Below are 25,177 nucleotides of genomic sequence, written 5' to 3'. Positions count from 1 at the left end.
CTGAAATTCCCCCACTTCCACAGACAGAACTTACACAAACTTCTGCAGATGCTATTTGGCTGCAGCAGATGCACTCAGATGGCACTGAGCAACACTCGGTATTTGAAGTCAGCAGTGATTAAGTTGGTAATCTGGACTGGAATTAAAAAGGGCTCCACCAAAGTGGACTCCCAAGCCAAAAATGACAGTTCAGGTGCTTTATAGCATTTCCTACAGTGCCAGCCAGTCCGCGCAGGGAGCAGCAAGAAGCTTTCCTCAGCAACTGGAAGACAATTGCTAAGCCTATTAATAAAATTCAGGCAGCCAAGAAAGGTAAGAGAATACCCTTAGCCCTAAGAGCCACTGATGCCTGTACTGCAAGATGGGGAAGAAGCACTTACCAAAGTGGCAGTAAGAAACAGAAATCCACAATCACCAGCTCCCCTGAGGATGTCACCTGGCAGTAGTCCTCACTGCCTGCCTAATCCTGAAGAAAAGAGGTCACAACATGCCTTAAAACTGAACCACTGCTGGTAGATGAGCAGCCGTGAACCGTTGGTTAAGTCATCGTGCAAGTTTGCACCAAAAGGCAGGGAAGGATCTCAGGAATGAGATGACAGCAACAGCTCCAGACTGGACTCTGTAGAAGAAACAAGCCAACTAGAATGAACTTCTCTTGTTCCTCTCCCAGCAGGGACCTCTCCTTTCAACTTCCATTTTCTAGAAGAAAAAAGAATAAATCAGGGAGATAAGGACATGAGGAGAACCCCCTGAAATGTTTCGGTCACTGCACAGGAGTGTCCGATGGTCAATGCAAAAAGCTGCAGGTAAAACTGAGGCTCCATGCAGAAGTGCTGCAGCTGAGTGGGCACACGGGCATGTCCTTCTAAGGGACAAGGACAGCTCTCAGGAAAAGCAGGCTGGTCCTACATTGTGTGGCACCAGAGCCCCAACCCAGGGAATAAAGGGGAAGGAATCATGGAATGGTTTGGGCTAGAAAGGACCTTCAGATCATCCAGTTCCACCCCCTGCCACAAGCAGGGATGCCTCACACTAGACCATGTCACCCAAGGCTCTGTCCAACCTGGCCTTGAACACTGCCAGGGATGGGGCATTTACCGCTTCTTTGGGTAACCTCTGCCAGTATCTCAGCACCCTCACAGGGAAGAGTTTCTTCCATGTATCTAACCTGAACTTGCCCTGTTTCAGTTTAAATCCATCACCCCTTGCCCTATTGCTGCAGTCCCTGATGAAGAGTCCATGGATTGCTTCTGGGACCAGGTGGGATGCAGACATGGAGCTGGCTGTCGTCACTGCAAAGTCACTGTCATCTTTCAAAGGTCATGGTGATACAGGGAGGTTCCTGCAAACACCACAATCATGTAAGAAGGATCCAGGGAACTATGAGCCTGCCAATCCCACCTCAGTCCCTGAAAAGGCTATGCAGTAAATCTTCCCGAAAGCTATTTCCAGCCACATGCAGGAGGTGGTGGTGACTGGGAACAGCCAGCATGGATTTATCAGTGGCAAATCCTGCCTAACTTGATTACCCACCACAATGACAAGCTGACTGGGTGGGATGATAGGCGAGTAAGCATGGTACACCTTTGACACCATCTCTGATAGCATTCCTAACAGGCAGAGTGGGATCTCTGCCCACCTTGTAGCCCCCTTCAGACACTGGAAGCTGGTATGAGGTCTCCACGCAGCTTCTCTTCTCCAGGCTGAGCAGCCCCAACTTTCTCAGCCTATCTTCATACAGGAGCTGCTCCAGCCCCTGAGCATCCTCACGGCTTCCTCTGGACTTGCTCCAACAGCTCCATGTCCTTCTTATGCTGAGGACACCAGAACTGCACACAATGCTGCATGTGGGGTCTCACAAGATCAATCCATAATTAGTAGCTGATTTGGATAAAGCTGACAATTCATGTGAATTCAAATCCTGGAAGCAAAAGAGAAACCCTGCCTCATATCTTGACCCCAGAATGAGAACATTGCAGCAGGACTTCAGGATGCATCAACTCAGACACAAAACCAGTATAGATAATTCAGCACAGCTCCATGTGCAGGCCCTGTGGTTTACATCCCTTTGGGTTATGGTATTGTATTTACAAGTCCAAACTAAACAGACATAAGCCAGGTTAGACCAGAGCCCCCACACAAAGTCCCACCCGTTCACTAAATCCCTGTTGGAGTCACCTCTTGCTAACCAGCAGCTGGGTTTAGACAAGGCCTAGTACTATGAGTTGTTGCCATCACAGGATTTCAGAGGTAAAAAAGCAGAAAGCTTTGTGATAAAATCCTCTGAGCTGTCCAAGACAGTGAGGAATGACAAATTATAAACAGGAGGTGGCTTCAGACAGATTCCAGAAATGGACGGTGAGCAATCACTGTGGCAAATCAATGCCCCGGCTCAGAGTACCAGAGAGGGGCCCGGCTTAGTTTTACCCTGAAAAGGCAGTGACACATACAAAGCTAATGGCAGGTGGTCATTCTGCACTCTGTGCATCTCACAAAGATTTATTGAGCAAGGCTGAATGCTGGAAAAGCAACGTTGGAACTGCCTGTGTCCCTCTGCAAGGTCAGCTTACTGTAGTATGGAAACATTTCTGGGGAGGCTCTCACCAGCTAGGACTGGGCTGTTTGCTTCAGCGACAGGAAACAAGCTGCAGTGAAAAACAGCATTAAAAATAGTCACACCTTTTAGTCTTAGTGAATTTTCAGCTGGTTTCAGATAAGGATCTTTAAGCTGAGAGCTTAAAGCTGGAAGGAGACTGATCTTCCAAAGCTTGAACATGGAAATGTTTAACAAGAGTGCACATGGATGTGTTTTCTAAAAGGCGAGTCATTTGGAAGACTCTGCAAGGTAATTGGTAGCAATGAGTACAGTCATGAGAAACTGTGTAGGTGTCTGAATCAAGAGTTTTGATGTTCATGACTATCAAGAGCTTGGTGAGGGGAGGGAGGCCTGACTGGGGATTCGGCTGTCGGCAGTGCAGGAAATCACTCTGGGAATCCAGAAAAGTCTATTTCCTCTGGAAGAAAACCCAAACATGGTTTAAGGAGTCAGTATTTAAGGATGGTTCTGTTCCACCACAGTGAGAGATGCACCTCTGGAGCAAGGGGAAGAAATAACATTTGGCACTTCAAGCTGTGCAGGTTGGATCTCCATCGCACAGTCGTGCTCCAGAAGCTCCGTCAGACCACATCGCCCTCCATTTGCAAGATGTTGACAGCAGTTTGAACCATGTCTCTGCACAGGCTTGTGTAGACTATACTCCCCGCGAGTTTGTTCTTCAATCCATTCATGCTGAAGCGAGCCCTGTAAAACCAGGCACCCAAATCCCCACCAGATAATTCCTTCAGGATTCTTGCAAACCCAGTTCTGCGCTGGGGCATCCTGAGCACCTCCTCCCGCGAGTGGCACCTTCCAGCCCCGCGCAGATCAGCTTGCTGCAGCCCAAGAAAGGAGATGGCAGGGACAGCTGCTGCACCTCCTTCAGCAGGGCAGCCGAAAATAAACCGCAGGTCAGACCCCAGGATTTGTACTGGGCACCTTCACCATGCTGGGGCTGTACCACGATCACCAGGTCAAACAGCTCACTCCTTTGGAAAGCTTGCAACTGGAGCAGGGAGCCTCCGTCCCCCTGGAAGGGGCTGGGTTCCTCTTGCTTTCACCTTCTTATCCCAGCCCTGTGCACAAGCACAGCTCTTTATAAAGCAGAGCAGCCATTGCAGAGTATTTAATGCTCCCCCTGCCCTCATCTGTATTCAAAAGTTAGAAAGAAAAAAATACTGATTTATACCACTCCTTACATATTTCCCTCTCCCAACCTTCTTAAAAAGACTGCTCTAACATGCAGTCTGATAGGCCTGTGTGACTGATGGTATATAATAATTCCCAATTGAGAGCTAGCATATCAACTCAGAAGTCTTGTATTTTAATAGTAGCCAGTTATTATCTCAGTATATTACAACACACAGCACTTAAGATGCCTCACAAGCCCCACAGTATCTAATCTGAATTCTAAGTCTCTAAACCTGTTTGTAACAGAAACAGCTCCCGGTCCCTAATGCTCACTGTTAAAATAAGCAAGAGGCATTCTAAACTGTGACAATAACAGCAGGCTGAGGGTAGTCCTGTCTAGGTTACAACTGAGGGAGTTCTGCACATGAACGATACCTTAATGTCCCAGCAGGTTTCAGCCCCAGCGGCTGGAGCTGCAGGACACTGCTGGAAGCAGCCACGCTTAAGCATTGCTTTCATTGCTCATGCCTCAGTTTCTGCCGAGCTGGCTTCCAATCTTATCAACCCATGTCAATTCAGACAAGTGTGCAGCACGAAAGGCTTGTCTCCACCTCTAATGCAGGCCCAAGAATTTTATTTGCAGAAGTCAGAAAGCTTTCAGCATTTGGGAAGTCTAACAAGCGTTCCCTAAAATACCTTGGCTTCCCAAAGGAGATTTCCAGCCAGAGCTCTGGCTTGCCCAGCACCACTGCTGTGGGGATGAGAATCTTTCCACAGGCAGCACTATGGGATCAGGGGCAGCACTCCTACCTGCTGCCATAAAGGAAGCTGTAGCTTGCTCACCGTTTATGGGGAGCAACAGCGCTTGACTCATGTAATCACGACATAGGATAAACAGAGGCTGAGGAAGGAAACAATGAAGATGCACACTTCCCATCACAAATAGCCATCCACTTACTAAAGCAGTGGAGGTTTCCTCCCAGCACCCAGTAGCTGAGTGAATGCTGTGGTTGGCTTCAGCTCCCAGAAGCCCAACTAACCAGTTGGGAATCTGCTCCTCACCAGAACAAAGGCACACTTCCTCCAACTGCTGCAGGAGCAGCGCTTCTCCCAGGCTCTAACTCAGTTCAAGGTTACTTTGTTTAGTCTAGAGTTAATTCTGCCCACTTAGGAGACTGTTTTGAAGCTGAGATGCGAGGGACAGACAATTAAACTAACCCACAGGGACAGAGCATCAAGCCAAGAAACAGACTGAGTAAGCCAAAAGCAAGAAAATAAAAGCATTAGGTTGGTAAAAGAGCCCTTCAGATTTTAACTAGCTGTGTCTAATACACTCCTGGTGTACTGTAGGTAGCTTCCAAGCTTTCTCACTTCATTCAAAGTACATACTACTGTATTCCCATTGATAAGTGAAAGCGAAAAAAGCCCTGTTTCACTTACCCTAGTGACAAGCCCTATTTTTGACAGTGTCATATGTCTCATTTGCTCACTTGATGAGCAGTGTTAAATACAGTACAAACAGCTTGCAACTTCTATTTTCACTGGCAGAAGCATACCTTTGGAAAGACACTTCGCAGAGTGCAGTGGAAAGGTACGACTCCCCCCGGATAACCTTCTCTTCCCAGGATTCAGGTATTTTTAGGCAACGCAGCCACCCAATGTTCAAACCACATCTTGATGTATGACACTGTCATCGCTGATGAGAAGAGCAAAAGCAAAACTGCCTTGAAGTACAGCTGTGATGCCCCAAATGTGTATGTAGTACCTGGATACTGCATTGGAGCGTTTCCATGTCACTTTATGTACATTGTGTTGTATCCTCACAAGGCACAAGCTAGCTTTTACCTTTCGGTGATTAAGAAACTTCTAGAAGCTGCTGCTATAGGAGCACTGTGTGGGCAATGACTGTCAGGTCCACCTCAGTTACCCTGTAAAACAAACCCAGGCTGTTTCAGCCACCACTGCAGTTCCAGCCCTTTGCTCCATGCTCTGCCCCAGCTGGAAAAAACACCAATCTACCCAGGAGCTCTCTTCCCTCCCCTCTGTCTCCCAGATTTTGGGCCCGTGTTGGCACCTCAATGGTTCTTTCAACAGTCTCTAGACTGCTGTAATTAGGGAGAGCATGGATGCTGCTTCATAGAGCTCTGAAGAGCAACTAGACAAGGCTGTGGTGTTAGAGCTCTGGCTCAGGAGGAGGAATAGCTTACACCGGAACTGCCAGAGAGGCTGCAGCCTCCTCTGTTTAATCCGGAATCACTGCACAAAGTACTGATTTTCATGAAGCAGCTTCTGAATCACCACAGTGCCCAGCACCTGAAAATCAACCAAAAGCAAGTACCAAGCTACTTTAAGAGTCTTGTGTCAGAAACCCAGAAGTTATTCCATGAACAACTCATGTCTCCATGGAACAGGCAAAAAGGGAAACAGCAGGTAAATCAAAGGGCAAGCAGAGGATAAACAATCTTTTCTGCTGTCATCACTGGTGAATCAGCCCTTAAAGATGCCTTAAAGAAGCACTGCCTGTTCCATTGGGAGACGCCTTCCCAACTGGAAGCACCAGAACTTTTTCCCTTAAGACTCAATTTTCATTCACGTTTACTCTCAGGTTCCATCTGTTGCTCAGGAGGAAGAGAAAACATTTCATGCCCCCTTCCCACCACCTCCAAACACCAAAGATGTCCAACTGTCACCACCAGGCTGTTTCACCTACCGGTAGTGGTTTTCTTGATTTATAAATGTTCACTCACACTGAGGTAATGTCTCCCTTTCCTTAAGCACTTCCAGAAGTTGTGGATGCCCCATCCCTGGAAGCATTTAAGACCAGGTTCATGTTTGGGGTTGAAGCTAGCTGATCTTTAAGGTCCCTTCCAACCCTTAACCATTCTATGATTCAATGCTTCTGCATTACACACAAAGCCATTGCCAAAAATACACTCTAGTCAATGAATTAAGTTAATCACTGAGAAGATGGGATTGATGTTCACCCAGAAGCACTTTGCAGGCACTGAGGTAAAGTATAACTGAAGCCACAAGGCAGGGAGCAGACACTGGCCTGTGGTGTGGCTTTATGCTGCACCTGATGCTCCCAACAAGGAGCACGATGCAAGCTGGAGGCTCGGAAGCCTCACTTGTAATTTAAAAGGTTATTTTCAAAATACAGCTCCACAGCTAAATATAGCCAAGGCAGCTCCTCACGCAGCGAGTACACAACGGCTCTCAGTCACAGCGGACCACGCTCTAGAGAAAGTGTAGGTTTACTGGTGCTGAACGTCACAGCACATTGGGGGGCACTGGGCACATCAAGCAAACTAACCCAAGCTGTCGGATTGGTCTTAGACTTTGCAGAAGCTGATGGTGACTCTGGTAAATTCAGTCAACTGACTGTGTTCCCACTTCCATTGCCTAAAAAGACATTTGTCTGTACACAGTGAGCCTCACTTAATATTAAAGATCTTTAACCAAAGATTCATACCCGATCTTCCCTTCCACAAAGTCGCCTCTTCAATATGTGGGGTTTCCTTCCTCACTGCACAGCCACCTGGTTTTACAAGTATTAAACCAGAGCGGTTGTCACCACCATCTGCCCCCTGTATCTCATCACGTTTTGGGTCTAATACTAAGAGAAGTTATAAAAACATCCTCATGTCTGCTCCACTCATGTCATTTGTCAAGCAGCACCTTGGGGACCCTCAGCCTAACCACACCTCAGCTGATGCTTGAGCACAGGCAGTATCATTCCCCAAGACACATACAACCTATTTTGGACCCGCATAGTGATAAGGAACTCACAGCAACCTCTCCAACCTGACAATCAGCATTTTCACCTGATATAGATTTCTAGACTCAGGATACACACGTACAACAAAACCTTTAACAAACGGGTGTCTGTTCCATTTGGGTGCACAAGAACATCTCTTTGGTGTTGTCGGAGATGTGCAGATGAGAAACTGCTACTACAGCAACAGGGCACTGAAACCAAGCTTTTATTAAAGTCAAAGTCAAGCCAACCTCCCTTCCTGTGAAGTTGCTGAAGAAAGAGTTGCTTGTACAGCTCCCATATGCTTGGCCACTCACTCACCTAAAAGCTATTTCAAGTATCAAGCCCTCAGTGTTACAGTGTGCAATGTTACCCCATCCTTGGCTCCTAAGACAGGTACACAGAATTACAGTTGCAGCTTGCTTGTCAATATGTGGCTTGGCAAGAGGCTTGACCTTGCAGAGATCATGGTCTGGTGGGTCTAATGCACTTCAGGATACTCTGTTGGCCAAGCCTCACCTTACACACATCAAGAAGATAACATGGGATCTTCTGAGGAGATCACAATCAGTCCTGGCTGGGAAGCCCTCATGAAGTCATCCCACTTCCACCACACTTCTACCCACCTTAGATTCAGCCTTCTTGCTTGTTGAAATGCTTTCAGTAACCAGCTCTTCAGTAACTGGCTCATACTAAGGCCTATATGATCGCTTCTTGATCTGATAATACACGTATTCGTGCTGTACTGGGGATTACTAATGCAGTGTAACCTATTTGCCATACCAAAAAAGAACAAGCTGACGCATTACAAAGTTCACTGCTTTGCCAGCTGAAGCCGTACCCAACCTGTCGGTCCATAAGTTCCTGTGCTCTTTGCTTCATAACTTATTTTTGGAACTCCAGAACAAAATGAACAAACATCGCTGCCCCTTGCTCAGTGACAGCCACCAGCAAGTGAGCTTCTACATGTCCCAGTGCTTCAGTTCAGTAATACCAGCCCAGCAAAGCAGAAAGCCCAATCAACTCAATTATCCTGCTATTTGTGCTATTAAAGCATTATTCTTTACAAACACATTATTTCCAGATGTCATTCCTGGACTGTGTTGCTTTTCCCAGCCCCATCGCTACGCTCCATGCTTAATCTACCAGATCTTGAGCTAAGAAAACGTTCTTCCTGAGCCTGGCCTGGATTCAAATCAGATCCATTTCACTGACCAGATGCAACAATCCGGGACACTGATTTCACAAGCCCTGCTGAATCCTGAACCAGTCTTCAACAGCAACAGGTTTCCCAGTATTAAAGGACAGTGATTTCACAGGCTCCCTCACATTCCTGCTCATTTACACAGTGACAGCACACGCTGCGGGTGAAACACAGCACATGCTTCCAGACAGGGGAGGCTTTACCGCTCCGGAGCCAACTTCTGCACCCACTTTTGTATCATCTTCAGCACATTTGGATGAATATTAATAGAACCCATGTCACCTGTCTGAGACGCGGGCACCCTCTGGTCTCTGCAGAGGTTGCCAAAGAGCCGTTTGGGGAGTTTCAAGGCAACTCTAATACAACACAACACAGAAGCGGAGGAGACGCTTCTGACCTTGCAAAAACTAACCCCCCGGCCGGAAATCTTCCCTATTTCAGCAGATCCCAAGCACAAAGAGGAAGTTTTCCAAAAATGAATGAATCGACTCTGCCAGCCCACTGCTTTCTTTTGCTAATTGAGCCACTCAATATTCCTATGAGGTCCCGAACACGCTGCCGTGAGCACGGCACCCGGACACTGACGGGGCTCGAAGCTGTATTGCTTATAAACAACCCGCTGCCTGAGCGCACCCCCGACAGCACCGGGGCGCCCCCGAAACGCGTCCTCCCGAGCGCCAGTGCCCCAGTGAGGAGCGCAGGGAAGCGTCGCGGAGGGATGAGGCCGAGTCCCCCCCACAACAACCCGCAGCCCGGGCCCGACTCCCCCCGCCCCAGCGCCGGGCCGCCGGTACCTGGTGCAGGGCTGTCAGCCCGTCCACGTTGGTGGTGTTGATGCGGGCGCCGCGGCCCAGCAGCCGCTTCACCTCCTCGGTGTCCCCACTGGAGCAGGCGGCCAGGAAGACGGCGCCTTCCTCGAAACGGACGCGGGACCCCCCATCGCCGCGGTGTCGGCCCCGGCCGCCCCCCGGCGCCACGGGCTCCTGCTCGGTCAGGGAGCCCTTCCAGCGCCGCAGCTGCTCTGCCCGCCGCAGCCGCGCCGACTCGGCCCGCTTCCCGCCCAGGTGCTCCGGCTCTGACATCGCCGCCGCCGCACTGAGGCACAGGGACCGCGCCGCACCTCAGCCCGGAGCGGGGCGCAGCGCCCCCGCCGCCATCTTCGATACGCCCCCACCGCCGCCGCCGCGCCCGCGCCGCCCGCGCCCCGCGGCATGCCGGGACATGTAGTTCAGGCGGGCGCCACCGCACCTGCCCGGGCAGGAAGGACTGCAACTCCCGGCAGCCCCCGCGCGCCGCTGCACCTGCCCGGCACTGGACTACAACTCCCAGCAGCCCCCGCCGGCGGCCGCCATCGCAGTGGCCACTTCCCGCCTACCGAGCGGCTGCGGGGCGAGGAGGCAGCGCCGCCCGCTGGGCCCGCGGCACCGGGCAGGGCCGAGGAGCAGCGATGGCCGGGGCGGCCCCAGCCCCAGAGGAGCTGGGCGAGAGGCACAGCCCCAGCGGGTTCCCAGCTCTACCGGCCCGAATCGGGAAGGTTTCCAGTGGCGTTTGGCTCCATTGCGCCTTCTCGTGGCTGCAGCGTCCTTGCAGCAGCCCGCGGTGCTCTGCGTGCTGAGCATCCCTCTCCTGGCAGGCGGCGACGGTGCCCAGCGGAGGGGCTGCCCCTCAGGTTGTTCTGTGGTACCCAACAGGGGATTTGCCTCAGGTTATTCACCAGAGGAACCGCAGAAGGAGCGCACTGATCAATGGTCGCTGACACGTCCCCCAGACCAGTGGCATTTCACAGACTCACAGACTCGGTTGTGTTGGAAGGGACCTTAAAGCTCCTCCAGCTCCAACCCCTGCCACAGGCAGGGACCCCTTCCACTGGAGCAGCTTGCTCCAAGCCCCTGTGTCCAACCTGGCCTTGAACATTGCCAGGGATGGGGCAGCCACAGCTTCTCTGGGCACCCTGGGCCAGCGCCTCAGCACCCTCACAGGGAAGAGCTTCTGCCTAAGAGCTCATCTCAGTCTCCCCTCTGGCAGGTTAAAGCCATTCCCCTTGGCCTGTCCCTACAGGCCCTTGTCCCAAGCCCCTCTCCAGGCTTCCTGCAGCCCCTTTAGGCACTGGAGCTGCTCTCAGGTCTCCCCTTCAGGAGCCTTCTCTTCTCCAGGCTGCCCCAGCCCAGCTCTCCCAGCCTGGCTCCAGAGCAGAGCTGCTCCAGCCCTCGCAGCATCTCCATGGCCTCCTCTGGCCTCGCTCCGACAGCTCCACGTCCCTCTTGTGCTGGGGCCAACACCATTTGTACTTTGAAAGGCTATATTCAAAATACAGCTTCACAGCTGCAAGCAGCAAAGGCAGCTCCTCATGCAGGAAGTGACAGCGGATGGCACTCACAGCAGCCTCTCTTCATGGCCCTGCAGCCGCACTTCCTCTAGGCTGTTCCCAGGACGTTTTGGCATGAAGGGGACCAGCGTGCATGGTGAGGGCATGGCAGGGGCTGTGGGACATCTGACAGGCATCTCTTCCTTGAAGTCAGGCATTGGAACAGGCTGCTCAGGGCAGTGCTGGAGTCACCGTCCCTGCAAGTGTTCACACCCCATGTAGACCAGGCCCTCAGTGATGTGGTTTAATGAGGACTTGGCAGTGCTGGGGTACTCTTGGGTTGGGTGATCTTAAAGGTCTTTCCCAACCTAGCTGATTACATGATTCTATGGCTCTGTGATTGGTAACCAGCCCATGGGCTTTAGGGAGCCGCCATGGCTGCTCCGAAGTGTTCACCCCATATAATGGATGGGAACCTAGCTGAGAGCTGATTCCCTCTCATGACTGAGCAATATTACAAAGTATGTTGTTTGCCACAGTGTATTGTATTCCCAGCTGGAATTGTGGGCCTGGATGATGATCCAGTGGTAACTGGTGAAGCATTTCTTCTTAATCTCTTTTCTCTCTATGCAGTAATAATTTAATATATTGCTGCCTTTCTTCACTACTTTACTTTATACCTATATCTCTGATTTGTTTTGTTGTACTTATTCATTATACATAGAGAAATATTTACCTAATTCACATTAGTGTGCTTGCTTTAGTGTGCTTATTGGCTCTAGTGTGCTTGTTTAATAAACTCTGCATATTATACAGCCAGTGTGTGATCACCTTGTGGTGTTCCCTGTCCATCAGCAGAACACCCGGCTGTGGGAGTGGGATGGGGGGAGATTCCCACTGGTGTGGGGCTGGGCCAGCACCGAGGCCGTGCTTCCCCAGGTCCCCAGGGCCGGTGATGGGGACCCCGGGGCCGGGGCTCCCGGTGGCGGTCCCGGCCCGTTGGTTCCTCCTTCCGTGGGGCCCTCGGGGCGGCGGCCACCGTGACATCAGGCCCGGCTGGCGCCGAGCGCAAATCGCCGCCGCCCCGCGACCCGCCTTCTCCCGCCGCCAACAAAAGCCCCGGGCGGCCGCCGGCCCCAGCGCCGCTCCCGACACCGTCCGGCCCGGCCCAGCTGCAGGTAGGTGCGGGCCGGGGGCAGCCGCGGGGCCCCTCCGGTGCTCGGTACCGTTGCGGAGCCAACGGTTCAGGTCCCCGCCCGGGCTGGCGGTTCCATCCTCGGAGCTGCCGCATCCCTCGGGATCACCCACCGGGTGGGATGCGGGGCGGGGAGCGCGGACCCTGCCGTGTGCGCGCACATGGGGCACATGCGGAAGCCAAAGCTCTTGCATCAGAAAGAAAGGTGAACTTTGCTAACGCGGCAGAGAGCGGGCATCCGCGGGTGCTGCCCGCCGGCACGCCCGACCTTCTGCTCGCGTTACTCCCCGCTTCGCAATGAGACACCTCGGGGCTGTAGTCCTCGCTCGGCCCTTTCATCCCGTTCCCTTGTCACTTTGCTGTGAGTGAAGCTCACACCGCGGAGACCGGGCCAGCTCCGGCCTCTCCGCTGCCGTGCGCTGATGTTCCGGTGCGGAGGAGCTGGCGGGGTACACGCAGGAGCCGCTTCCCAAACCTCCGAGCTGGCACCGGAGCCAGCGCGTAGGAGCGGGTGTTGATGAGCACTTGGCAAACAGAGACAGGGATGGAGCGGGTGAGAAGGTGAAGCGCTGAAGTAGTGTTTGGTGTGAGATGGGCTTTGGATGCTGCATCTCCCGGTGGTTCGTGGTGAGGCTGGGATTGGGGGGGCAGTGTCTGTGGCCACTCCTGGTCCTGGGGAGGACCATGGTGCCCTCCCTGCTCCCGCGGGTCGGTGGCTCCGTCTGCCCAGCCTCAGGCTCACTGTCGGCCTCTCCTGTCCCCTGGATCGGGGTCTCTCCGGCTGGGATGTCAGTGCCTGAACCTCTGGAGTGACCCGTTTGTCTTCTAGGCTCCCTGCTGCTGGGAGGCAGCACAGAATGACAAGGATGTAACCGATAAAGGGCTTTGCAAAAGCTCAAGTGAGCTTGGTCAGGTTATGGACTCGGATTCCGACGGGAAGCTTTTCTTGGCATCCCTGGAAATTCTTTAGGCTTTTTTTTTTTTTTTTTTTTTTGGGTAAAATAGTTTTTTCTTTGAGGAACGCAGCTGGGATCAAGTTGCCTTTGCAGCCAAGGCTTGGAAGCAGTGTGGGCAGCATCCATGGCGTGCTGGTCCACAGGCAACAGCCCGGCTCCGGGCAGCACTGGCCATACCAGCCGTTTCCCTGGCCCAGCAAACCTGGAAGCTGCCTCAGTGATTGCAGCAGAGGCAGTGCCAGGCTGTGCTGCATCAGGACCTGTAGAGTAGATGAGCTGCATGTGAGGGGACCATGGACCCTCCTGACTTTCTGCCTTCTGTCATGGCAAAGCCCTCAGAGATGCCTGCTCTGATACAGCCGCATCTCCTGTTCAGTTCTTTGATTTCTCCCTGTTGATGCCCAGGGCTTTGCCGTGTCCTGATGCTCACCAGTCTCAGGCCCCTGCCCTCCTCAGGCTCACCAGCTCACCACCACCAACGACCTTTGCTTACACTGCTGGCAGCGCAGGCACTGCTCCACCCAGCTGACGTGGCGGGGGGACAGGGGTGAGGTTCCCATCTCCCTCTTGCAGTGTTATTGTGTGTGCCCAGGTTATTGCCTGTGCCCAGGTGATGTGAAAGCTGCTTTGTGACAGGCGCCGTTTGTCTGGGGCAGAGTCCTCCATGGCCTGATGGCAGTTACTGGTGCTGAGTCCCTGGTGCTCTGTCCTGGTGATTTACCACATGGTGTTCCCTGTTATCTCCGTGAACTGGTCCCTTCCTGCTCTGCCCACACGTCCCATCTGTCTTGGTGCCTCCTGCTTCAGATTTCTGCTCGTTTCATGCTCTCTGCACTGGCAGGCACTGATCAGACCCCAGGGCCTGGGGCTCCTGCTATGGTTTCTTCCCCTCTGACTTGTCCCTTTTGCCAGGCTGTGTAATAATCCTGTGTGGACTGCTGTGAACATTCTAGGGAGTGAAGTTCACGCAGCACTGATGGTGTTTTCTGCCATCCACTTGTATTAACACTGATTGGAACAAAGAAAGAACCTTTTACGGGGGCCAGCATGAGTCTTCTGTTCCTCAGTGATCTCCTCCAAGCACAAAGTGATTGCTCTGCTATTGATTACTGTAGGATACAAGTAGCACATAGCTGGGAGAACCTGCACTGCTGTTTGACGCTGTTGGACACTTCAGATTTGGCTGGACAGGGTGCTCGGACATATAGTTTAGGTCATGCTTTGCCTAGGAAGGTTGTAGCAGATGATCCTTCAGCCTGGTATTCTATGATGCTCTGGTTCTCTGGGTGCTCCCATAGCAGCACACGGTGGCAGATGCTGCTTCAGCTCCAGCAGTTTGATCCCAGCCACTCTCTGACAGGGGGCTGCCAGCTTTGCACACTGATCTAAGGAGAGGCTGACCGTGTGTTCCTACTTGGCTTCATCTGCTCACTGCTTCTTCCCCTTACAGCCCAGGTTTAGAGGACATCCCAAATCACCAGGCCATACTGGTTCCATACTGGTCTATGCTGATGGTTTAGCATAGCCTTGACTGCCTCCTGGGCTGGTGCAACACGAGCCCATCTGAAACACGGGTGAGTCTGTGGCTTGCATTTGACCCAGCGAAATGCAAAGGGTCAGACATCAGACACTAAAACTGATCTCCAGAAGTGTCAGACCTGGCTGGTTCTGTGTGGGCCTCGCTCATGTCTGCACTGCCCAGTGACACAGCTCTTGGTTAAAGCTGGTATCTTGGGTTTTGAGGCCCCTTTGATGGAGAGCAGACGATGGGCCAGCTCCAGGGCTGAGCCATGCCTGGTGCAGAGGATCGTAAAATCCCAGCCTGGTTTGTGTTGGAAGGGACCTTAAAGCTCATCCGGTTCCAACGCCTGCCATGGGCAGGGACACCTTCCACTAGAGCAGCTTGCTCCAAGCCCCATCCAACCCGGCCTTGAACACTGCCAGGGATGATGCTGTCTGTAGGGCTGTGTTAGCTGTGAGGCTGTGGTACATGGGATGTGGAGCTGCAGGAGGAAGGAAAATAATCTTGTGTTTTGGCAGCCCTGGGTTTGTCTCTTGCCTTATGCCCAGCAAGGTCTCTGGCTGCAGGACTGTTGCCTCCTGTTCCTCATTGTGGGTGGGTCCAGAGTGATACAGAGAAGTGGGACCGCGCTCACTGTGTGTTGCAATGGGGCAGAAAATGGTGTGAGCTCCATGGTGCAAAATACCCGCAATTCCAGCAAAAAACCATGCTGGAAGGGTTGCAAACTCTGTGACATGGCTTCCACTAGTCATTACTCATGGAATTGGGATGGTCATGACCAGTTGGTCTTGGAAGTTGGCTTCTGAGATGGCTGGTGTGGGTCCTGGGCTCCATGAGCAGGGTGCTCCGCTTCTTTTTCTTTCCTGCTGATACTGTCCTGTAGCAGAAACTGCTTTTTGGTGTCTCCTGTGGCTCTCAGCATGTGCCTGTGCACGCTGTGGTCTAAGAGGGCATTCCCAGCAAGTAAATCTTATCTCAGGCTTCCCCTGTGCCCGGCTGTGAGCTGTCACAAGCCTGGGTATCCCCAGGACAAACTCATTTTCATGGTCTCTCCCCACACCCTGGTGTGTGCCAGGAGGCCTTGCTGGGATGCGGCTTTGCCCACTGAAATCACTGTGACATGGCTTGAAATGCAACCTTCCATGGTGGATGGAGGAAAAGAAGCAGCAAAAGGGCTCGATCCCCTCTTGAGGCAAACATCAGATGAGCTTCGCCCAGAAGCATCCTTTCTCCTCCCACAGACTTGCAGGAGCTCAGGGAATGTGCCCCCACTGCTGGTGTCTCAGTTTGGGCAGATGAACCGCGTTGTTTAGGACAAACAGAGCCTCTTCCTTCACTGCTGCTGTAAAGGGAAAGAAAAGGTGCCCAGCAGGCTCCAAACCACAGGAGGCAGCTTGTCCCTGAGCACGATGCTGATCACCCTGTGTGGGGCAGGGAGTGGTGGGGATGGGCAGGAGCACAGGGGCAGGGGGGTGCCAATGTTCTGTTATTGCTGACCAGGGGTCTGGCACACACAGGGACAAAGAGGGCCAGCGGGCCCCTGATGCTGCTGCGTGTTTCTGCCCTCCAAGGAAACTCCTGAATCAGGTCGGGTCCTCCTCCAGGCGCAGGAGGAAAAAACAGGCTCTGGAGAGGAACGCTTTGTGTCCTTTTAAGGCAATCCAAAGGCTGGGACTGGGATGACCGGGCTGGAAGGGAGGGATCTGGCACCGCAGCGCATTCAGAAGAGAGACTTCCCATGCGCTGGGATCGCACCGCGGCACGGCTGCTGCCCCTGGAGCCAGCACAGCCGCTGGGCTGCAGGCGGTGCCCCTGCTGCCTGCCCGCTGTTAAACCAGGCTGAGCACAACTTCCCCTTTCCATGTACTGGGAGGTACCGAGATCTCGCTGTGCTCTGGGAACAGAGGGCTCTCAGCGCTTCCTCCTCCCTCTCCACCCTGTTTGATGTTTATACAGGCCCTGGTCCTGTTGTGTTTGACGTCCCTCTCCTGCCAGGCAGGTCTGGGGGACCTTGTCCTGCTGCTTTAGCTATCTGGGAGTCGGGAAGCACATGGGGAGAGTGATTTCTGCTGCCTGCCCCCACATGGGAGAAGGATGGAGAATTCCATGAGTGTTGATGGAGAGAGGCCTCTGGAGACCTTCCAAGCTGCAGCTTGTGCCCATCACCTTTCTTATGTCATTGGGCACCACCAAAAAGTGTTTTGGCAAAGTGCTTTGGTTGCTGTTAGATCCTCCTTAGCCTCCTCCACCAAGCACCCTGCTCAGAATCTCCTTGTAGGACTTTGGTGCTTGAATGCCTTCAGGTTTATGTTGGCCTGGTCTTCAGAAGCATGAAGGCACCTCAGGGTTGGAGCTCTGCTACTTCTGTTCACTGCTCACAGTGTTTTGGGGTTATCTGCAAATTCGCAGACCAAGGGGCCTCTTGACCACATCTCACCAGAATCATTTCAGGAAAAAGGAGAGAGAAATAGAAGCATTTCTGTCCTGCCAAGGAGCCGCTTGGTAGCCTGGGCTGGTGCTTTGCCCTGGGCATGAGCCTGTATCCCTGGGGCTGTGGACTTCCTTGTACCTGCAGTCTTGGAGGAGGTGTAGAAGCTTGTACAGGGAGATGGCCAGGCAAGGCAGAAGCTGATGATGCTATAGGGGACAAGAGCCTGGTGGTATCAGGGGTCAGCTCTGCCCTTTGGGTAACGCTCACTATATCCCTGCCTTGTGGTGGCAGAAATGGAAGGGATGTTTGGGGAGGAGAAGCTGGAGCTGTTTCCAGCCACGGTGACAACTTGTACCCTGTCCTGCACCAAGAATCACCCATCCTGGCACCGCTGCATTGCTCAGTCCAGGGGCCATAGCAGGGCTGTGAGCTCATGAGGTCAGTGCCGTGGGTACCTCTGTAAGCACAGTTTCCCATCATTGTCCTGCTTCCTTCCTTTTCCTGGCACAGAAAGGAGCTGTGAGGTCCCACGGCTTTGGGAACAGCGGGATTTCTGCTGCTCCTGGCTGGCAGGAGCAGTGGTCCTCAGGAGGCAGCTCATACTGCTGGGTGCTGGGTTCATTCTGCTAATGACAGCCCTGTGGGTGTGCAGGCAGCAAACATGGGTGGTGTCTGCACGTGCAGATGTGGAACAGCTGCTGGAGCACTGCTGTGGGTGCCTGCTACAGCTCACTCGCTCTGCCCTGTCCCTGCCTCCTGCGCCCGTCCCTGCCTCCTGCGCCCGTCCCTGCCTCCTGCCCCCTCCCTGCCTGACCTCCCTCCCTGACACTGTTCCTGCCCATGCTGTCTCTGCAGGATGCCGAACTGGGGAGGAGGGAAGAAGTGTGGTGTCTGCCAGAAGGCCGTGTACTTCGCCGAGGAAGTGCAATGCGAAGGCAACAGCTTCCACAAGTCCTGCTTCTTGTGCAGTGAGTACCAGCCCTTCCCTTGCCCTCCCGCCCCGCATCCAGGCAGCACCCATCAGCTTTGTGTTTATGGGCTGGGTGGATGCTCAGGAGCCTTTCCCTGAGCGAGGATTGGAGCAAGAGACAGAGACTGTCTGAACAGTGGTGGCAGCAGGTGGCACGTCCCATGCAGTGCTCTGGGGTGATGCTACCTTGAATCTTCCAAGTGGCTTTGCTGCACTAAAAAGGTGGTTGTGCCTTGGAGACTGGCATGGGATCTGCCCTTGTGTCCCTGGAGATGATGGGAGGAAGATGAAGGCCTGTCCTGGCCCTTCTGCTGATGGAAGCAGGAGACTGTGGGCTACCTCAGTGCAGAGACCCTGCAGAGATGCTGCACGTACTCTTGGGCTCATGCTGCAGGTCCCCAGACCCTTCCCCTCCCTTTGGCGATACGAGGGCAGCAGTGCAGGGACAGGCGAGCAGTGGTACAGTGCTGAGAGCAGCTCTTTAAACCTGGGTGTCCACATCCAGGGGGCTGCAGGGTCTTTAAATACAAAGATGACCCATATCCTCAGCCTGTGTTTTACCAGCGTTGTGTCCCCTACCCTTGCAGGCTATCAGGATCATGTGCTAGCAGCACCACACACGTTGCTCTGTGTGTGCTGATGGCTCATCATCATGATGTGCCATTCTGCATCTGGCACAGCAGCAAGGCAAGTGCGTCCTCAGAGCAGGGTTTAACATCTTCTGAGGTTTAATGTTTCTGCCTGGTCCCTGCTTCCATAACACTATCCCATTGCAGCAGGGAGCGCAGGCGGGATCTTTGCCATATGGGCAGTGAGCAGAGCTCAGGCCTATAAACAGGCACTCAGCCAGAACTGATCTCAGTAGACCTATGCCAGCAGGGAAATACCAGTGTCCCCATGGGGCTGTGCTCCTGCGTCCACCTGGCACGGACACCAGAGACTTGGCCAGGCTCCTGGGATGTGGCGTGCACAGATGGATGCAGATGTGAGGGGAGCTGCTGCTCCATCCCTGCTCCCTGCGCAGCGTGGCCGGTAGCTCTCTGTGTGGGAGTTTCCAGGCTGGAAACCTTGCTTTGGCTCGAGAGGATGAGGAAGGGATGCTGCAGAGAGGCTTTCCCTGTGCTGTGCCTGTGCTGCAGCCACTTTCCTCAGCAGGAAGCCCTGGTTCTTCTACAGACTCAGATAAGGAGGCTGGTGAATGTTGCCCTTGTTTTCCTCCACCACTGGCTTTTACCATCCGAGCCCATGTCAGTGGAGAAACTCAATATGGGGGCTGAGATCCCACTCACTGCACTGCATCTGCCCTTCCCTGTGGCCCTCTGCACACGTCTGGATTGCTAGGGGCAGCTTCTGCCATGCCGTATTGGCACCCAGAGTCAGACAAGTGGACAAAAGGCATTGCTTCAAGAAGGAAATACATGGCCAAAGTGGAGAAGAAGGTCATCGCATGGAAGCAGGTCACCAGGGAGTGGTCCAATGGGGCTCCTGTCCCTGTGCTTTGAGATGTTCATAAACCCCTCCCATGTATCCCAGAGGTTCTGCCCATCCTGCCTGTGGGCAGGCTGTGCTTCAGGCTGCGGCTCTTCCCAGTTCCATGCCACAGGCTGCGGGTGACACTGAGCTCCAAACTCAGGTTCCCAGCTTGTCCCCCAGTGCTGTGCTTGGGCCCCATCAGGGAGCTTGAAGCCGTTATCTTTAGGGGAGAAAAACAAACACTTTGACCTGCCCTGCCCCAAAAGCAATCAGAAAGGAGCCAAACATACCACAGTGCATTAGCACCGGAGATGGGCTGAGGGAGTGCCCTGGTGATTGACTCGGTGGCATCGCTCCAGCTGAGTCAACAGCACGGCAGGAATGTTGTGTAATGAGACCGTTTGGCCTCTGGAAGTGGCAGCAGCTCTTGTCTAATTGTTTTGTGGAGCTCTTAGAAAAACAAAGGGTCCTTAACTGGGTGAGTGCTTTGTGCTGGAATTCCTGCGATGCAGAAGCCAGGAGCTGGGGGCTGATTTCTAGGAAGCAGGGAAAGGATTTTCCTGCTGCCTCTCAAAGGTCTGGTCTGTGCTAGTGCAGATGAGGGACTGGGGAAGCTTGAGTTAGAACTCTAAACCCACCCAGGGGAGAAAGTGCCATTGGGATCATTAGGAAAAGCTCTTTAAATGTGCCTGAATTCCCCTCCTGGAGGGTCTGTCTGGGTGCTCCCGATGAGCTCCAGGGTGATTCAGAGAGCCCCAGCACCAGCCCGGTACCTACAGGAGCAGCTAACCAGAGCTGGTCAATCTCAGCAAGGATGCTGCTCCTGCCCTCGTGGGTTTGGAGGTGGGGGGGGAGCTCATAGCCAGGAGAGGACCCTGTCGGATCCTCCTTAGATGGCCGGAGACGTTTCCTTTTCCACCTCCTGCTCCCAGCAGCAGCACTCAGGGCTCTCCACGGTCCATATTTAGTAACGGGGCTGCGCTCGGAGCTGTGGTTTGTGCTCTGTTTGCATTCCTGTGATATTGGTAAAGGCCAAGGAACGCTTCTGCAGGCAAAGAGGCCAAGAGGCTGCTGAGAGCCTCGACATTTAAGGCCTGTGAGTGGGATGGGAGGGCTGGGTGGCTGCTGGAACAGGCGCTGTGCAGGGTGGCTGCCAGCGCTGTGGACTCTGCCCCCGGCGCCTGGATCCTGCCCCAGGCAGGCAGCGGGGATCCCTGCGAGCCGGTTTGGGTGCTGCTTGCCGGGTGGTGTGTGCCAGGAAGGGATTTAAGCCAAGGCGGGGGCTGAGATCAGAGCTGGGACAGAAGGCAGGGAAACCTAAAAGTAAGGAGGAGAGTCCATGAAGCCTGAGCCCAGCACCCAGTCCATGCTGTGGATGGGCTCAGCTGCACCCCCAGCCTGGCTGCTGTCTCCTCCTGTCCTATCTTACATCCCATGTTGATCCCCAAGGTTTGAACACCCAGCTCAGAGTTCCTCACCTAGGACCACCCTCTGCACACACCCAAATCACAGAATCCCAGACTGCTTTGGGATGGAAGGGACCTTAAAGCTCCTCCAGCTCCAACCCCTGCCACGGGCAGGGACCCCTTCCACTGGAGCAGCTTGCTCCAAGCCCCTGTGTCCAACCTGGCCTTGAACACTGCCAGGGATGGGGACACAGTAGCATGAACTCTTCTGTTGTTGTCTTGGGGTCTGGAGAACAGCCTCATGTGCCACAACCCTTGCAGCCCATCAGCTGCAGTGATGCTGCAGGTCTGCTTCGGTCTGCTTAAACACAAAGAGTAATGTATTTGTCTCTGTTCTTTCCCCCAGTGACTATTGCTGTTTGCAGTGGATGGGCAGTGCGGCAGAGCTGTGTCTGCCGGGGGCAGGGACATCCATCCCTGTGCTCCTGAGCCCTGCAGGCGTTTGTATGGGAATTTCAACCTCGCCTGGTTTAAGTGCATCTGCAGGATACCAGCACCGGGAGGGTTAACAGAGCTTTGTCTTGGTGCCGACCTTGTAGCTTTGGTGGTTGCTTCCTTTTAAAGCCAGACAATGTTCTTGTTGTGATCCTTATCTCCAGCTGTTTTGCATGCACTCCCTTTACCCGGGATCTGGTCTAGGGTTTCCTTACTCCTTGAAAGCTGATCTCCCATTCCTTGTGAGGACTTGTTTCCTGCAGGTAATTAGTGAGCTCTGGGTGAGTAGGCTAACGACCCTCCCGTCTTTTCCAGTGGTCTGTAAGAAGAACTTGGACAGCACCACTGTTGCTGTGCATGGAGAGGAGATCTACTGCAAGTCCTGCTATGGCAAGAAGTACGGTCCCAAGGGCTATGGATACGGGCAGGGAGCAGGGACCCTGAGCACTGACAAGGGCGAGTCTCTGGGCATCAAATATGAAGAGTGAGTTCAAGTCTTGTTTTTGAAACCGGGGCTGTGGTGTGCACCTTTCCCCCCACATCTCTCTGCTTGTGATGCTTGGGCTGTGCCGCCCGTGCTGAGTTCAGCAGTGTCTCATCTGGAGCATGCCATGAGCTGCTCTGCCCTTCTGCTCCTTGGGGAATCCCGCTGAACCCTGTCTGCAGGGTGGGATGGGGCTTGATGGGACACGTCCTCATTGCCTGAGCATGTTCCCATCCCCTCCTAACACACAGCCATGTGCCTAAAGCCCTTCCAAACTGGGCTGGGATGTGTCATCCCATGGCTCTTCCCTCCTCCATCATGTGCAGCCCTGACCATGAGCTCCCTCCCACCCACAGGGGCCAGCCCCACAGACCCACCAACCCCAACGCATCCAGAATGGCCCAGAAAGTCGGAGGTGCTGATGGGTGCCCTCGCTGTGGCCAAGCCGTGTATGCAGCCGAGAAGGTGATTGGAGGTGGAAAGGTAAGAAGGGGTTGGGATGGATGGGCCACTGCGAGTGGTGTGTACCAGGGAGAAGGTCTTGGATGGACCCATGGGCTGCTGCAGGCTCAGCTTGGGGTTTGGTGGCCTGGAACCAAAGCCTGGCACCAAAAGGAGATCTTGGCAAGTCTGGAAACCAGGTTCTCCAGCTGCACCTCTCCAGCCGCACCGCTCTTACAGGCTTGTAGGTTCAGAGCCCTGCTCAGCAGAGGTGACAGTGGACGTCCCTGCTGCTGGATGCGGTCACTGACCACATGTGCTGGCCCTGCTGTGCTCTGTCCTCCCTGGGGCTTCTGTGCTTGTCCTGTCCCCAGAGCGAGGGGAGGAGGCACCAAGTCAACAAGGAAGGGCCTCCCACAGCAGCATCGTGCCCTGGCTGGCAGCGCAGGGATTTGTGATGAGCACATTGAGGGTCAGCCCAGGGTCAGAAGCTGAATTTACCCTCCAAACCATGATCTGGGCTTCCTGGTAGGCTTCTGGCCTCTGTGTTTACAAGGAACCAAAGCTGGCAAAGCAGTTACACTGGAGCGAAGCCGGCGAGGATTCCAGAGCACGTATTTCATGTGCTAATGTTTGCTGGATGACTCCAGCCGCTACCTCCTGCTCCAGCCCCCGAATTTCACATTTTCTTCCTAAAAAGGTTTCATGTTTTCCAAAGGGTTTGTTTAAATTCCTCCTGGAGCAGCTCGGGCTGCCTCTGAGCTCATGCATCCCCAGAGGCCTGGCAGAGCCAGGAAGGGGAGAATATTTGGGGGTATTTTTAAACGCTGCCTGATTCCTGCATTCTCAGTGTCTGTTTGCTGCCTGCCTTGGGGCTGCACTGCTGGGGCAGGTCCCCATCCCTGCTGCAGATGATGGATCTCAGCTGCGTGACCTGCAGGGCTCCTCCTGCTGCTCCAGGAGGACAATCCCCAAAGGGGGGTGACTGCTCCTTACAAATGATTCCTGGAGGAGGGTGAAACCTCTCAGCAGTGTTTCTCACCTGATGTTTCCTCTCTGTATCTTCCCCCCGGGGCTGGGAGGATCATTCTTCCCACACAAAACCTTTCACCCCGTTCCCAACCCTCTTTGCCAATGGCTTTGGGTCAGAACCAGGGAAGTGATGGTGTTGGGTAGCCAGAGCCTTGCTCCCTGTCCCAGGGGGTGTCTGACCGGGCTCTGCTCCTGTCCCACAGTCCTGGCACAAGTCCTGCTTCCGCTGTGCCAAGTGTGGCAAAAGCCTGGAGTCCACCACCCTGGCAGACAAAGATGGGGAGATCTACTGCAAAGGTGAGTGCCAACCCTTCCCTGTGAGTGCCAACCCTTCCCTGTGAGTGCCACCTTCCCCGCTGGCTTGTCCCAGGCTGCAAAGGGTGGAGGCAGGGGCTGAAAATGCCTGTGCATGGAGCAGGATGGGGCTGAGGTTTGGTTGGGTTTCCTGCTGTGCCTGGGGCCTCTCTGTTTGCCCAACAAATCCGGCAAACCCTGGCCTGTTTAGGCAGTGCCTGCTTTGAGAGGGGGGCACCTGCTCGTGTTCAGCTGCCGGCCTTACCCGTCTCTCCCTTCCCATCCTCTGCAGGTTGCTACGCCAAGAACTTTGGTCCCAAAGGCTTTGGTTTCGGGCAGGGTGCTGGGGCGCTGATCCACTCGCAGTGAGGCACCAGGAGCCGGTACCCAGGGCTCCTCTGTACCAGCCTGTGCTGCTCGACCAGCACTGCACCGCAGCGAGCATCCGCACCACCACCAGTAACCACCCGCTGCTTCACAGCACGAGCCTCGTCCTCCCGCCCTGACCCAGCGCATCCTGACACCATGGGATTCCCAGCATCATTCCCATCAGGTCCTGCTGGTGCGGGTGCCGGCGGGGGGTCAGCTCACACCGCCCGCAGCCAGGCCCGCAACATCCCGCTCCGTGCTGCCCATCCCGCTGGGATGCGCGCTCAGCCGTGCCAGCAATAAACATCCAAACTGAGCCGTGCCTGGAGTTCATTCCCCATCGGGGCTCCGGAGGTGGCACGGGGGGACCAGAGCTGGGTCAGGAGGCGGAGGGAGGATGGGTGTTGGAAGCCATGGTTTGCAATGGAAGGCAGGGACTGCTCGGTGCAACCTGAGCCAGCCCAGCTGAGCTCTGTAGGGCAGCCAGGCCGGGCTCTCCCTGCTCCCGCAGTGGATATCCATGGGAAGAAGAGTGGTTGGTGCTGGGAGGCCAAGGACAGACTCTGCTGGGTGTGTTGGTAGCACAACATGGACACCCTATTGACACCCCTCTCAGTGCTGGTGCTGCTCCAGACAGTGCTGAATAACCAACAGCTTTTCACCTACAACCTGGAGCTTACAGCACTCATTCAGAGACAGTTTGACAGCTTCCCAAAGGTTTTCATCCAGACTCTTCCCTTTCTGTGATTCTCTGGCTTCACTGGGGGGATGTACCCACAGGATCAGCCCTTTCTGCAGCGTGGAGTTAGGAACTCCATCAGGGGATTTCGTTTTGGATGGTTTTCCTTCCAAGTTACAAACATTGTGCTTGGGGAAATGAGGTGGGCAGTGACTGGAGAAGCGCAACAGAGGCAAAAATCCTTCTGTGAGGCAGGACTGGGGCTTCTTTATTGGCTTAAGCACTTTGTCCTGTTCCTCACAGCCTGGGTCTCACACGAAGCTGAGACAAGGAGTAACTCTTTAAACATCTCAAAACCCCTCCCAAATCCCTGGTTTCCCAGCCTGAAACCCAAATTCTACCTGGTCCCATTGCTCTGGGCTTGGGGCGGTGAGGTG

At 54.1% G+C, this 25,177-nt stretch overlaps 2 protein-coding genes across 2 annotated transcripts in view; one reads left to right on the top strand and one right to left on the bottom strand.

Moving 5' to 3' along the window:
- The window catches only part of LOC308229088 (protein phosphatase 1 regulatory subunit 12B-like), a gene marked incomplete at both ends in the record, with an annotated part of 66,081 nt that extends 56,311 nt beyond the window's left edge, over positions 1 to 9,770 (bottom strand). The window contains one exon of the mRNA XM_080632900.1: positions 9,483 to 9,770. Coding sequence (XP_080489026.1) covers positions 9,483 to 9,770 — 288 coding nt within the window. The remainder of the gene's footprint in view (positions 1 to 9,482) is intronic.
- A 2,289-nt stretch (positions 9,771 to 12,059) lies between these two features.
- On the top strand, positions 12,060 to 24,363 carry CSRP1 (cysteine and glycine rich protein 1). The gene is made up of 6 exons (XM_080632956.1): positions 12,060 to 12,171; positions 17,953 to 18,065; positions 21,757 to 21,925; positions 22,282 to 22,408; positions 23,602 to 23,695; positions 23,985 to 24,363. Exons 2-6 carry the CDS (start codon positions 17,954 to 17,956, stop codon positions 24,059 to 24,061), a joined length of 579 nt encoding a protein of 192 aa, XP_080489082.1. The 5' UTR covers positions 12,060 to 12,171; position 17,953; the 3' UTR covers positions 24,062 to 24,363.
- The last annotated feature ends 814 nt before the right edge of the window (positions 24,364 to 25,177 follow it).

Source organism: Psittacula echo, assembly GCF_963264785.1.
Source record: "Psittacula echo genome assembly, chromosome: 22".
NCBI classification, from domain to species: Eukaryota; Metazoa; Chordata; class Aves; order Psittaciformes; family Psittacidae; genus Psittacula; species Psittacula echo.
This window is presented reverse-complemented; position numbering and strand designations above follow the sequence as displayed.